This window comes from Rhipicephalus microplus, chromosome X (assembly GCF_043290135.1).
Source record: "Rhipicephalus microplus isolate Deutch F79 chromosome X, USDA_Rmic, whole genome shotgun sequence".
Lineage (NCBI taxonomy): Eukaryota > Metazoa > Arthropoda > Arachnida > Ixodida > Ixodidae > Rhipicephalus > Rhipicephalus microplus.
In genome coordinates, this window is record NC_134710.1 from 319485870 (window position 1) to 319497487 (window position 11618).

General features: G+C 43.6%; 1 protein-coding gene across 1 annotated transcript; it reads right to left on the minus strand.

Moving 5' to 3' along the window:
* Window positions 1–594: 594 nt before the first annotated feature.
* On the minus strand, window positions 595–6875 carry LOC119161291 (serine/threonine-protein phosphatase 1). The gene is made up of 2 exons (XM_037413686.2): window positions 6306–6875; window positions 595–1398 (listed from the first exon to the last, which is right to left on the minus strand). The coding sequence occupies exons 1-2, from the start codon at window positions 6687–6689 to the stop codon at window positions 895–897; spliced, it is 888 nt and encodes a 295-aa protein (XP_037269583.1). The 5' UTR covers window positions 6690–6875; the 3' UTR covers window positions 595–894.
* Between the last annotated feature and the right edge of the window lie 4743 nt (window positions 6876–11618).

Genomic DNA, 11618 nt, shown 5'->3' on the forward strand with positions numbered 1-11618 from the left:
TGTTCATGACACTAAATATTCCAGCGGGAAGGTATCTCTGGCAATTCACTGCACCACGTTTGTATCAATCCATTACAAGTAGTGACGAAATATGCATGACTTTGGCGTTTAACTCGTATTTTTCACAATACTACCTGGCTACGAACAATGTTGCCCACATAATTTGTCTGCATTCTCAAGACCCCAAATACATCAGAATTTCAACTTTGTTTTCATGTTCACTTAGCTCAATTCATTATTTTGGAGTTTTAAATGTTTGTCCACTCTAGCCCAGGCTTACAACTTGGAATCACTTGGTGCCCTCACCAAAAAAATGCTGACTGGACTGTGCTGCTCACCTTGCCGCTAAGGCTACTAGTAACAGGAACTTTGTTTGTCACAATTACTGCAATAGGTGGATGCCTCATGTTCTCTTAAAAGCACAACCTTTTAAGGTAATGAAATGCTACTTTTTTTTTTCTTTGGCACAAGTCACCACAGCTTTTATTTAACACTGTTGAACAAAAATTTTCCACATCATGGTGATGACGTACAAAGATGCTCTTTACGGGCACTTTGAGTAACCTTGCAGTTGGTAAGAATAAGAAAGCCACATAAAAACATCTCAACCCTTTCTTTTCTTTCTTTCACGTTCTACAACAAAAATATCACAAAGCTGCCATCATCACCGCTCATCTGAGACACGACTGAGGAATGCCATATGTGCAGCTATTTCCCAACCAGATCAGCTTGGGAACTACAGAATAAGCAAACTTCTGCAATAATATTGACTAGCCTTGTACATATGTGTGGTTCTCACCAGGTCATCAGATTTCCCCCTTTGCTGCACAATCAGTCCTTATATGAAGAGCACTTTGTTTCAGCCACTAAGAAGGCAAAAGAAAGAAAAGTCGATCACTTCTGCTTGTCCATAGGCCTCTGGTGGGTGGACTTGGCATTCACTGATACAAGTTCACCAGCCCTGTTTCCAGTGATGAATATGCCTGTAAGTGCATTCCCGTACACACACCCAGTGTCAAGTCCTGTGCAGTGACGCCACTTCTGGAGCTTGCGTTTGGCATCATGGCCAAAGATGACATGATGTGGCCCATTCCACACTTGGCCCCAAGGTTCAGCATTTTCTTCATTCTTGCAGGTGGCCCTGATGCCACCCTTCTCCCAGCAATCATTAATAATGACATTTCGCATTGTGACCATGTCCACCAGTGATGTACTCAGTCCTTGGTCAGGAACAAGACCGGCGTGCACAATGACAGTGTTGAGGCTTGGCATAACCAGAGTGTAGGGAAGCTGCTCAAGGTAACGAATTTGGCACACAGTGAGATGTTTAATCCAATTATTCTCCGCAGGAAGGGCATACATTGGGTTGCGTGAGGCGTAGTACTCCCTGAGCACCACCTGGGTCATAGATAAAAAGAACGAAATGTTGTATAGCAATTTCATTTTTAGATGAATGTAATAATAAACAATGCAAGTGAACCTGTTCATAAACAATAACTGTCCTCTGTGAGTCTACTGTTTTTGCAGTAACATCTGTGTATAACAGTATGCACTAGTGATCAGCCCAACACCATATGTCACCGTTGCTGCCTTTGACTGAACAAAAGAGAGGATATTTTTGCAGCCAAGGAAAGTACAGGTCAATTATTCGTACTAGTCATTTCTCTATTCTAGTAATTGTGATTTAAATGTGAAGAAAAAAAAAAACACTTGGGAAGAGCGAAGCATGTAGGGAAGGGTGTTTGAGCTGCACTATTGTGAAACCTGGGGAGGGGCGAATCATGACCTGTTTCTCTTCTTATTCCCTACATGCCCAGCTTCAGTTTCCTACGGCATGTACGGAAGTGTTTTAGCTCCACTCAACCACAAAGTTTTTTAAATATGCACTAGAGGGAACTCTGGCACTAGTGTCTATGGGAGCTGCAACACACGGCGCTTCAGCGAGCATGGGAATGATCATATAGTACATAGATTTGCCTAATCTTCGTACTTCTAGCTCTGTGTGTGTCATGTGGGTTGGAGCTGTTTTCTCATGTAACAAAAATCAGCAAATTTTCAGCGGTTACGCTTCACCACCTATTTCTTTTAGGCTTACCATTTCAAATCGGGTCACGAAGTTCAAAAGGGTTCGTTCTTTCCTTCGAATTACAACCGAAACACAGCAATAAACGAAGCCAGAAGTGCGATTTGCCACCCGCAAGTACGAAGACTAGGCAAATTTGTGTACTACCCATCATTCCCACGGTCGCTGAACAATCCCAATGCCGGAGCTTCCTCTAGTTAATTTTAGGAAACTCTATGCACTCAACGTCATCAGCTATTTATTGGGCTAACTGTTGCCTTCATTTCTAGTGAACCTCTGGTGAGTAGGTAGATTTACCCCACTTTTGTGATGCATGCTCGTTTTTATTATGAACTGTAACTACATAACACACCGTGACAACATTGGACGTTGACAAACCAAGACCCTAAGGTGCTTCGCCACATCATGATCATGTCATGATCAAGTCACAAATTTTCTCGACCTTGTGCTGTCATGATGCCATGATAGGATGACGTCATCAAGTGCAGTTAACTTTATGATGGACCGTCACTAAATGACACACCGTGACGACATTTGACCTTGATAAGCCGAGCGCCTAAGATGCTTTGTCATGTCACAGTCGCGTCATGATTTCACTACAAATTTTGTTGACCTTGTGTTGTCATGACACCACGATAAAACGACCTTATCAAGTGCACTTTACTCTATGATGAACCGTGACTACCTGACACACTGTGACGACATTAGACACTGAAAAGCCAAGCAATTAAGGTGCTTTGCCACGTCATGTTTGCATCACAAATTTTGTCAGCATTGTGTCGTCACGAAACCATGATAGAATGATGTCATCACGTGAAGTTAACCTTATAATGGACTGTGACTGCATGACACATTGCGATGACAGGAGATGCCAATAAGCCCAGACCCCAAGGTGATTTCGCACCTAATAAAAGTGGAACATAAAACTTGCCGCCGGCAGAGACTGAACGTGTAACCTTCTGATAAGGCGTCTAATAGTCTAGCAATCGACTTACAGTGACAGTGGTCCTTACGACCACTTTATCGAGTACTTCTGTGGATGTACATCTGAGAGTGTTAGTCATCACCACTCGCAGCTATAAATGAGAGTGTTGAACACTTTTTTTTTTTTTTTTTTGCCAGCGGTCGTCACACCGCACATGATCTTTTCAAGAGTTGGCAATTCACCAGTAAGCCCTCAAATACTACCTGATGGCATTCATCGGGAAGACTTGAGGCCTTCAAGTAATATGCAAGGGCATCAATTATCTATTGAAGAGATAATTCTTAGGTGCCACACTGATTCCGAGCACTTGAGTTTCCACATCACGTCTATCAGCTGCTATTTTTTTATTTTTTTAAATCTTTTGATATCAGAACATATTTTAAAAAATTTTTGTAGAACACCTGTTTGTATTTTAAGCATGAAATTTAATTCAGTGGCAGTTCTATGCTCAAGTTAGCTTTATGATTCTGTTTATGATCCTGTTGATGAATTCTTGGTGAAGGCATCAAGTCCTCCAGACTTCATGCCTTCACTGTAAGCACTGCGTGAAGGCATCAAGTCACTGCGTGAAGGCATCAAGTCTTCCAGACTTGATGCCTTCCCGCAGTACTCTGAGTACTGTATGACACACCGTAGTGCTCTCAGTACTGCATGACAAGAGCAATACTAACAGTTAGCTACCAGTACAAAATACATCACAGAAACTTCAGTGCCCCTATAGAACTAGAAGGCCACATTCATATCTATAGCACTTGAAAGTGCAATGGGCACTTTGATAAGGTGTGACTACAAGAGAAACCTATATACCACTATATAATCAAACCATAGGTGATGCTTCTAAAAGATGTGTCAATCTGAAGTTGAGACAAACATGACACAAAGAAAGTTACTGACCACATTATACTGCAAAAGTCTATGTTCCTAGATGTCCCTTTCAATGTGTAGATATTTTTAAAAGCTAAGAAGACCTAAAGCAAACAATTTTTAAGGTAATTAGTATATTTGTTACAGTAATTTATATGTGCAAAAGCTCGAGTGATGTGGCAGAGCACTTGTGTGACCAGTCTGGACTTGTATGCTGTAAAGCAGCAAATATTTTGTAGTAGACAATGCGGATTTTGGGCAGGCTTTTCGTTGTATTTATAGCTCACAAGTTTCTAGATGCTCATAAACACTGAAAATGCTGTAGCACCACACAAAGCAAAAGGTACTGGAAGTGCACACAAACCGTGTGTTTAGGATATTATAAATGAAAATATGGTAATGGGAGTTTCTTGAATATAAATATTTAGTTACAGTTTTTTTTTATTTCCACAAGAGAGGGTGGCAATTGAGAAGCTCTCACAATGTGTCTAGCCTTGATAATGACAAGAAAATGTTTAAATTGATGAGCACCAGTGGAGTAGCCATTGGGGTGGATTGGGGGCTCCATGCCCCATAACATTTCACGCATGTGTGTGTGCACACACGCACCCAGGTACAAAGACATATACAAACATACCTACAGGGAGCTTGAATCCACCACCCCTGCCCCCAAAAAAATTTCTGGCTACACTCCTGATGGGTACTTTAATATAGGATGATGTAACAATACGTGAAAGAGTAAAAGTGCTCCCATGCCGACATCCACAAGCCACCCCAACTCCCTAGCGAAAATCAGCAAATGTCATATGTTGCAATGGATGACATAATGTCTGAATTCTCTGCCCACAGCCCACAATTTTTTTCTATTAAAGGCATCTTGTGCACAGTTAAGCTATTATTTATACAGCACGCTGTTTGGAATGCTTATAAATTGCCAGGGTAAATCGCATGCGACTGAGTCTGTGAACAAGTAGAGTGGATTGTGTTTAAACACAGAATAAATCATTACATGAAATATGTCAGTCGTGTATGCAAGTAAGGAGCGCCCACAATGTGACATGGAAAAAAAGAGAACTACATTTTTCCAGATCCTGCAGATGTATCTTGTTCACATTTCTGTCCTATTTTACCTCAGTGAAGCCCTTTATTGAGCCCGATAGCATTCCATGTGTTCTAGGGCTTCACAGTGGTTATAATGGTAAATAAGTTTTACATGAGTGTGAATTAAAGCAACAAAAAGTTCCCCACATGGCTCTGCTTTTCTTGTTTTGACAATGCAATGCATTTCGCCCTCCAGCTTGTATGAGCACACATTCGGTATCAATACTCTTCTTGGGTGCTTGGCTGCAGTCCCGAAGGTTGCGGGTTCAATCTCGACTGTGGCGGTCGCATTTCGACGGAGGCGAAATTGTAGAGGCCCATGTAGTGTGCAATGTCAGTGCACATTCAAGAACACCAGACCGTCTAAGTTTCCGGAGCCCTCCACTACGACGTCTCTCATAATCATATCGTGATTTTGGGATGTTAAATCCCAAATATTATTATTAATACTCTTCTGATTTTCCCCACAAGTTCAGCCACCTGAATCGATTATTTCTAACACCTGTTGATCAAATTCGTGCGGCTTTATTTTTTGTTCTACATATACAGTGAGGTCTAAACAACAAACAAAATAAATAAACAAACAGTAGTTGATTGCCCTGACAAACTGCCAGCTATTTAGGATACAGCGGTTTTTCCTTTTCGCGAGAACATAAAAACAAGTGCGTGATAATATTGCCCCGCCGCGGTGGTCTAGTGGCTAAGGTACTCGGCTGCTGACCCGCAGGTTGCAGGTTCAAGTCCCGGCTGCGGCGGCTGCATTTCCGATGGAGGCGGAAGTGTTGTGTTCCCGTGTGCTCAGATTTGGGTGCACGTTAAAGAACCCCAGGTGGTCGAAATTTCTGGAGCCCTCCACTACGGCGTCTCTCATAATCATATGGTGGTTTTGGGACGTTAAACCCCACATATCAATCAAGTGCGTGATAATACGGTAAAAACCTAACTAAAGGCAATAAAGTTTTAGCGCTGGGTGCCTGTAGGAAATCAAAAGATTTTCGAGCGAATAGCATGAACCCGCTAGCCACTCTAATGAAAAATGACCAAGTGAAGAAGCAGCTTGTATTCATTTTCCGTCACACAGGATTCTCACTGAAGTCGGTCTGCATGGAATCTTGCCAGCGCATCTAAGGATAAGGCATACTTGGAATACAGCTTGGAAGTAAGCATGCTTAAATATGGCGTGTAGCATCGGCGTGCGACAGAATTGCAGTGCCTGAATCTCAATCGCCATTAACAAATACACGAGAAAGATTGTCGCATAGAACGACGTACCTCGTCATGATTGCCACGTACGGAGTGACACGAGGAATGGTTGTTCATCAGAAACTCAAGTACATCTCCACTTCTGGGTCCCTTGTTGACGAGATCGCCGACGAACAACTTGAGCGTGTCATTACCTCTGGCTTTCGCCACGGCAAGAAGATCCATGAGCTCATCGTAGCAACCATGTACGTCGCCGACGACGAAGACTTGCTTAAATGACTCTATGTACTCCGCAGTGAGAGTTTTGTGGATCTCGGGAGGCAAGGGAAAACCGAAGGGATGCTTACGGCTGACCGGTGCTCGCAAGTAGGACTGCACTGTGCTCAAGATCACGGATATTAATGCTCCCATTCTTGAATGACTTCTCAGCGAATTTTTGAAGAAACCGCTCATTCACCAACGCAGATTGCGAAGCTTTGTGGTCCGGCTACCTTCGATCCAGTGGGCTCACGCATATCAGGCACACCCCCCTACATTTTCAAGCGGCCTGCCCAGAGAACACCTCTAATGACAAGGTGGAGAAATTGAGGGTTTGTTTAGAGGGCACTACTTTCCTAACATTACATTTCCATGGGTACACACAAGCATAAAATGTCTTGTCTTGTCTCCTAGGATATCTTGGCTCATACCCACATGGGGGATTGGCCACACTGTACCTCATAATAGATCATTTTTTACAACGCTTGCTAAAAAAAATAAAGAAAAATTAGATAGGAACAGTAATAATGTTCCTTTGAAAAAGCGTGAAAAATTGCAGAAGAATGCGATAAACCAGAATATATAAAACAAATGGCAGCGTCTCTTGCACCGCGCGGCGCAGCAGCCAGCCCCACACAAAAATGGCTTCTGCGCCACACAAAAGTGACGTCACTTTAAAAATTATTATCTAAAGCTAGTTAAATGTGTAAATTAATCGTGTGCAATGCGTTAAACCTGCAAAAATTTTACTAAGCAGTTGTTTAATGAGTCAATTAGCTCAGGTTTGTTATTTAAATACATATTACAAGTATTTTAAATACAGGGGGCGTCATGGGCGCTGCGGCTGCGAAAGGTAAACATTGCGAGATGGTAGCCGCCTGCGATGTGTTAGGCGGTCAAAACCCCGATGAAATCGTGGCGATGGCCTAGGCCAATCCCAAGGAGGACTGGAGTGTCGTCGCTGCTTCATGTGATTGCTGGATGCTTAGTTGAATCTGGTGGTTGGAGCTAGCGCGGTCGTCCACCGCGCCGCAGCTTCATCTGGGTGTGTGCGCCATAAAGTTTCTCAGTATGATGTGCGGATTACAGTTGTTGAACGTACTGCATTTTCTAGATTGCAATGCCAAGCGTGGTGATGTCGAAGGTGAAAGTGTTCTTGCTGCCGAGTTTTGCTTGTCGCGAAGGACAAGGTCGACGATGAAATAAATGCTGTCTCACGGTTCACGTGTGACTGACCGGACGCACATGCATGAAACCCCAGTGCGTCGGCGAAGTGTCCATACGGTGGATGGAAACAACTTTATTGTAATGTTCTTACGAAGCCTGTGATCTACGAAGACCAGAGCTACTGCGTTGCCGCCTGTTTTGTCAAGTGCGAACACGTACGGCCGTTCTCATCCGTTGCTACGTGAATGCTCCCGTGCTGTCACAGGCCGCGCGTGTTATTGAGCAAGGCAGACAAGCTGTTTTGTAGTTAGATGGGCTAACGCCGTCGGCACTTGTCCTTGGGCATTGTTTATCAAGTGCTGATCGCCTAGAACATTGCGATGACACGTCAGTATTTTCAAAGAAAGCGGCCTGCCGGTTACCTCGTCAGGTGATGGTAGACTGAGTGACATAAAAAAAATTGCCCGAGACTACGTTGCAGTGCACCTTTCTGTCATCAAAACTTTGATAAACCGTGGAAATCAACATTCCTGACACCTGTGCAGAAGAAACCAATGCAGCCAGCTGCATTCGAGTTTTTTGTGTCTTTTTGCGTCTCGCCGATTAACAGCACTAATTCGCAAAACACTTTATCATAATAAATATAGTCAATCCTGCAAGAGTCATCGAAGATCCAATAATACAGGGCCTGTGGACGGGACCACCACCAGCAGCAAGTCGGGCTGATGAGGAGGCGCAAATGTTAAAACAATACATGCGTGAACGAAAAAAAAAACTGCGCAGGGACTTGAACCACCGACCTCACCAGTTGATGCGTTGCTTTAATCAACTACGCCACAGCTGCCTATCAGTTTGAGATGGCAAACAAGCCGGTTTTGTATTGTTGTCACGCTAAACCTAACTGACATTTTTGTTTACTTTTTCGTTTGGACGTAATTTTAGCTGCTTTTATCATTATGTCAAGACGTACCGCTAGACACTCCCAACTATTTAAACAAAGCGCTTAACCGGAAAATGCATGACGTCACTTCCGTGCGGCGCAGCAGTCGTTTCTGTGTGGGGGTGGCTTGTGCGCCGCGCAGTGCAGCAGTCTCTGCCAAAACAAATTAACAAGAATGAGGAAGGGGGAGAAAGAATTGGATATATCTGGCAGTACCACTAGCAGCGTATCCTTCCGGTTGCCTGAATGAATTTATGTAGCGCTGACAGAATAGCACTGCGGCCCACACCCAACTGACTGGCTCCAAATGATAATAGGGTGGCTGTATTGACTGGCAATCCGAGCATACCAATCGGTCTTTCAAGAATTATTCGGCGCAGTGAGGCGAAGCGGCGGCATGTGAGAAGAAAGTGATCTATTGTTTCCGGTTCATTGCAAACTACACATAGGTTAGTTAATGAAAATCCTGATTTGTTGAGATAAAAATTTAACAGAGAAACTCTACAGCGAAAGCTTGTGAGGGTCACCTCACATTGACGGGAAAGGCATTTTGCGGTGTTCCATGTGAATTGCAAGTGCCGAAATTCTTCAGATTGTAGAAGCGACGTTTCGTTGATTTTTAAGATTAACAGGCGTTTGAATCGTTCGGCAGTAATAAAAGGAAACTGTGGAGCTACTATCACCACCGGGAAATTTAAAGATGCCGAAGCGAGCGAATCAGCAATTTCATTTAGTTCAATTCCAGCATGCCCGGGGACCCAAATAAACCGAACTTCTGATAGGCTATGCGGTACGAGAGACCAAAATATCCTGAGAAGAGGAGACTTCTTTGCGGACGTTAGATGTGTACATACAGACAAAGCATCCGAAATAATAATAGCTTTTGATTGCTGATAATTTAGTTTTCGAAGAGCCAACGTAATAGGCAGGAATTCTGCGAGATAAATTGGTGTGAAGTCAGGCAATCGAAGCGCAAAAGACCAATTAAGCTGATGAGAAAAAATACCTACTCCAGCCTTCTGAAGATTTTGCGTTGCGTCCGTCGAAATTACTACGTATTTAGGAAAATGACTGAGATTGTCTTGAAGGAGGCCCTCCAGAACGTGCTTTGGAAGTAACTTGGCATTTTTCGGAAAAATATCATCGAAAATTAAGTCAACTGGCACCGAGAATTGGGTTTGGGGAGTTAAATGCCGGAGGGAAACGTGAAGATTTGATAACAGAGACTCGACGAAAATGACTTGGTGTCTTTGATAACGAAACCACGGGCGCTGAAAGAAAGAAACTGGATGTTTGATGAAAACTGTCTGTGAACAGAAGAGGGGCGCATCGTAAAGTTTTAAAAATGTTTGCACAGTAAGCTGTCGAAATCTAGCATCAAGTGGAATGATTCTAGCTTCCAAATAAAGCACACTATTCGCGACACACCTATAGGTAGCCCGAGACACAGCTGCAGAGCTTGCCTTTCTAGCAATATAAGAGGTCTTAATTTGTACTCAGCACTTCCAGAAAACAGAACGCAGCCAAACTCCAGAATTGGGCGTACGTAAAGTTTGTATATCATAAGTAACGTATCCCTGCGCATCCCTGAATTCTTATTGCAAAACCGGCGGAGCAATCCTACGGCGCTTTCTGCTTTACGGGTGTTTGATTCTATTTGTTGCTGCCAATTTAAATTGTCCACGTAAACAATACCAAGATATTTCAGCGCTGTTACTTGTGGAATCGGATCATTTCGATAATGCAGTGAAAGAAATACGGGAACGGATAGAGGGAATACAAGCAGAGCACATTTGCTAACATTAAGTGAAAAAGACAGCCCGCCAAGCCATACCTCAAGCTCACTCAAATATGACTGTAAGATTTGATACAAACTATTGATATCTCGGGATGACCAGAAAAAAGCAATATCATCGGCGTAGACGTGAAGAGGAACATTTTTAAAATGTAGTGGTCAGAAGAGGAAGAAGGCAGCCACAGAACACCTACGAGGCAGCCCGGTAGCATAGAACAGCGCCAAAGAGAAGGCGCTGCATAGAGTTAATGCCAAGACATATGGGGCCAAATACGAAGGGTTAGACGATAGGTGCTCTGTGGTTAGACACGGTATCACAAAACACCATTTATGCAGTGCGTGTGGAGAGGAGGAGGAAACGGCCAAACACTTGATAAAAAAGGCTTGATGGCCGAGAGTTTTTCAAAGCACTGGGGTTTAGGGACAGGGAGGGCAAAATAGACTTTAGGCGGGTAAAATTAACTAGAAGAAGGTTATTTGATCGGTAGCTAAAGTCAAAGCACGGGTGAAAATTAAAACCTTCACTGCAAAGTACCAGTCTTCAACTTCACTACTTAAAGGGAAAAATATAAATATACTTTTTGGTTCACTAAGTATAACGGCTAGGTGGCGTTAGCCGCCACTCAATCTAAAGGGTACAGCCGCCGAGGAAGGAAACAGCCATAATAATTCATCCAATTCATCCATCCTCGTAGTATAGTGTCTAGAAATATACTGCCTAGTGTGCTGAGCGCGCGCATTCCGTACGAGCACCTTCCTCCACGGAGGCCTTCCTCCGTGCGTACGAGAGTGGGTGGCCGCGCATGTGATGACTGCACTCAGATGCCACAAGCGGCGCTGCGTGTCGAGCGGGTGCACGAACGCGCGAAATTCCTCTCGTCCTGTTGCTGCCGGTGCCTCACCACGTTTAAAATCAGTGTGTGACAGCTGCCATCTGATTTACTGTGAAGTTCGACGGCGCCATATGTACACTGCAACACCCTGAGATGTTAAAAGATAAGCGACAATGCAAATAAAGGACGTGTATTGTGCCGCTGTGTCAAAGAAGTTATCGGTCGAACAAGGAAAAGGTGTCTTGTTCCCCACACTAACGGATCCAGCACGGTTTCCCGAATGAAAAAGTAGGATCAAGAGGGCAGACACAAGGCTGAATCCGAGGGCTGTCGAGTGAGAAAAGCATTCTGAGAGTGACTCCATCAAACTATCTTTTTGGATTAAGGTG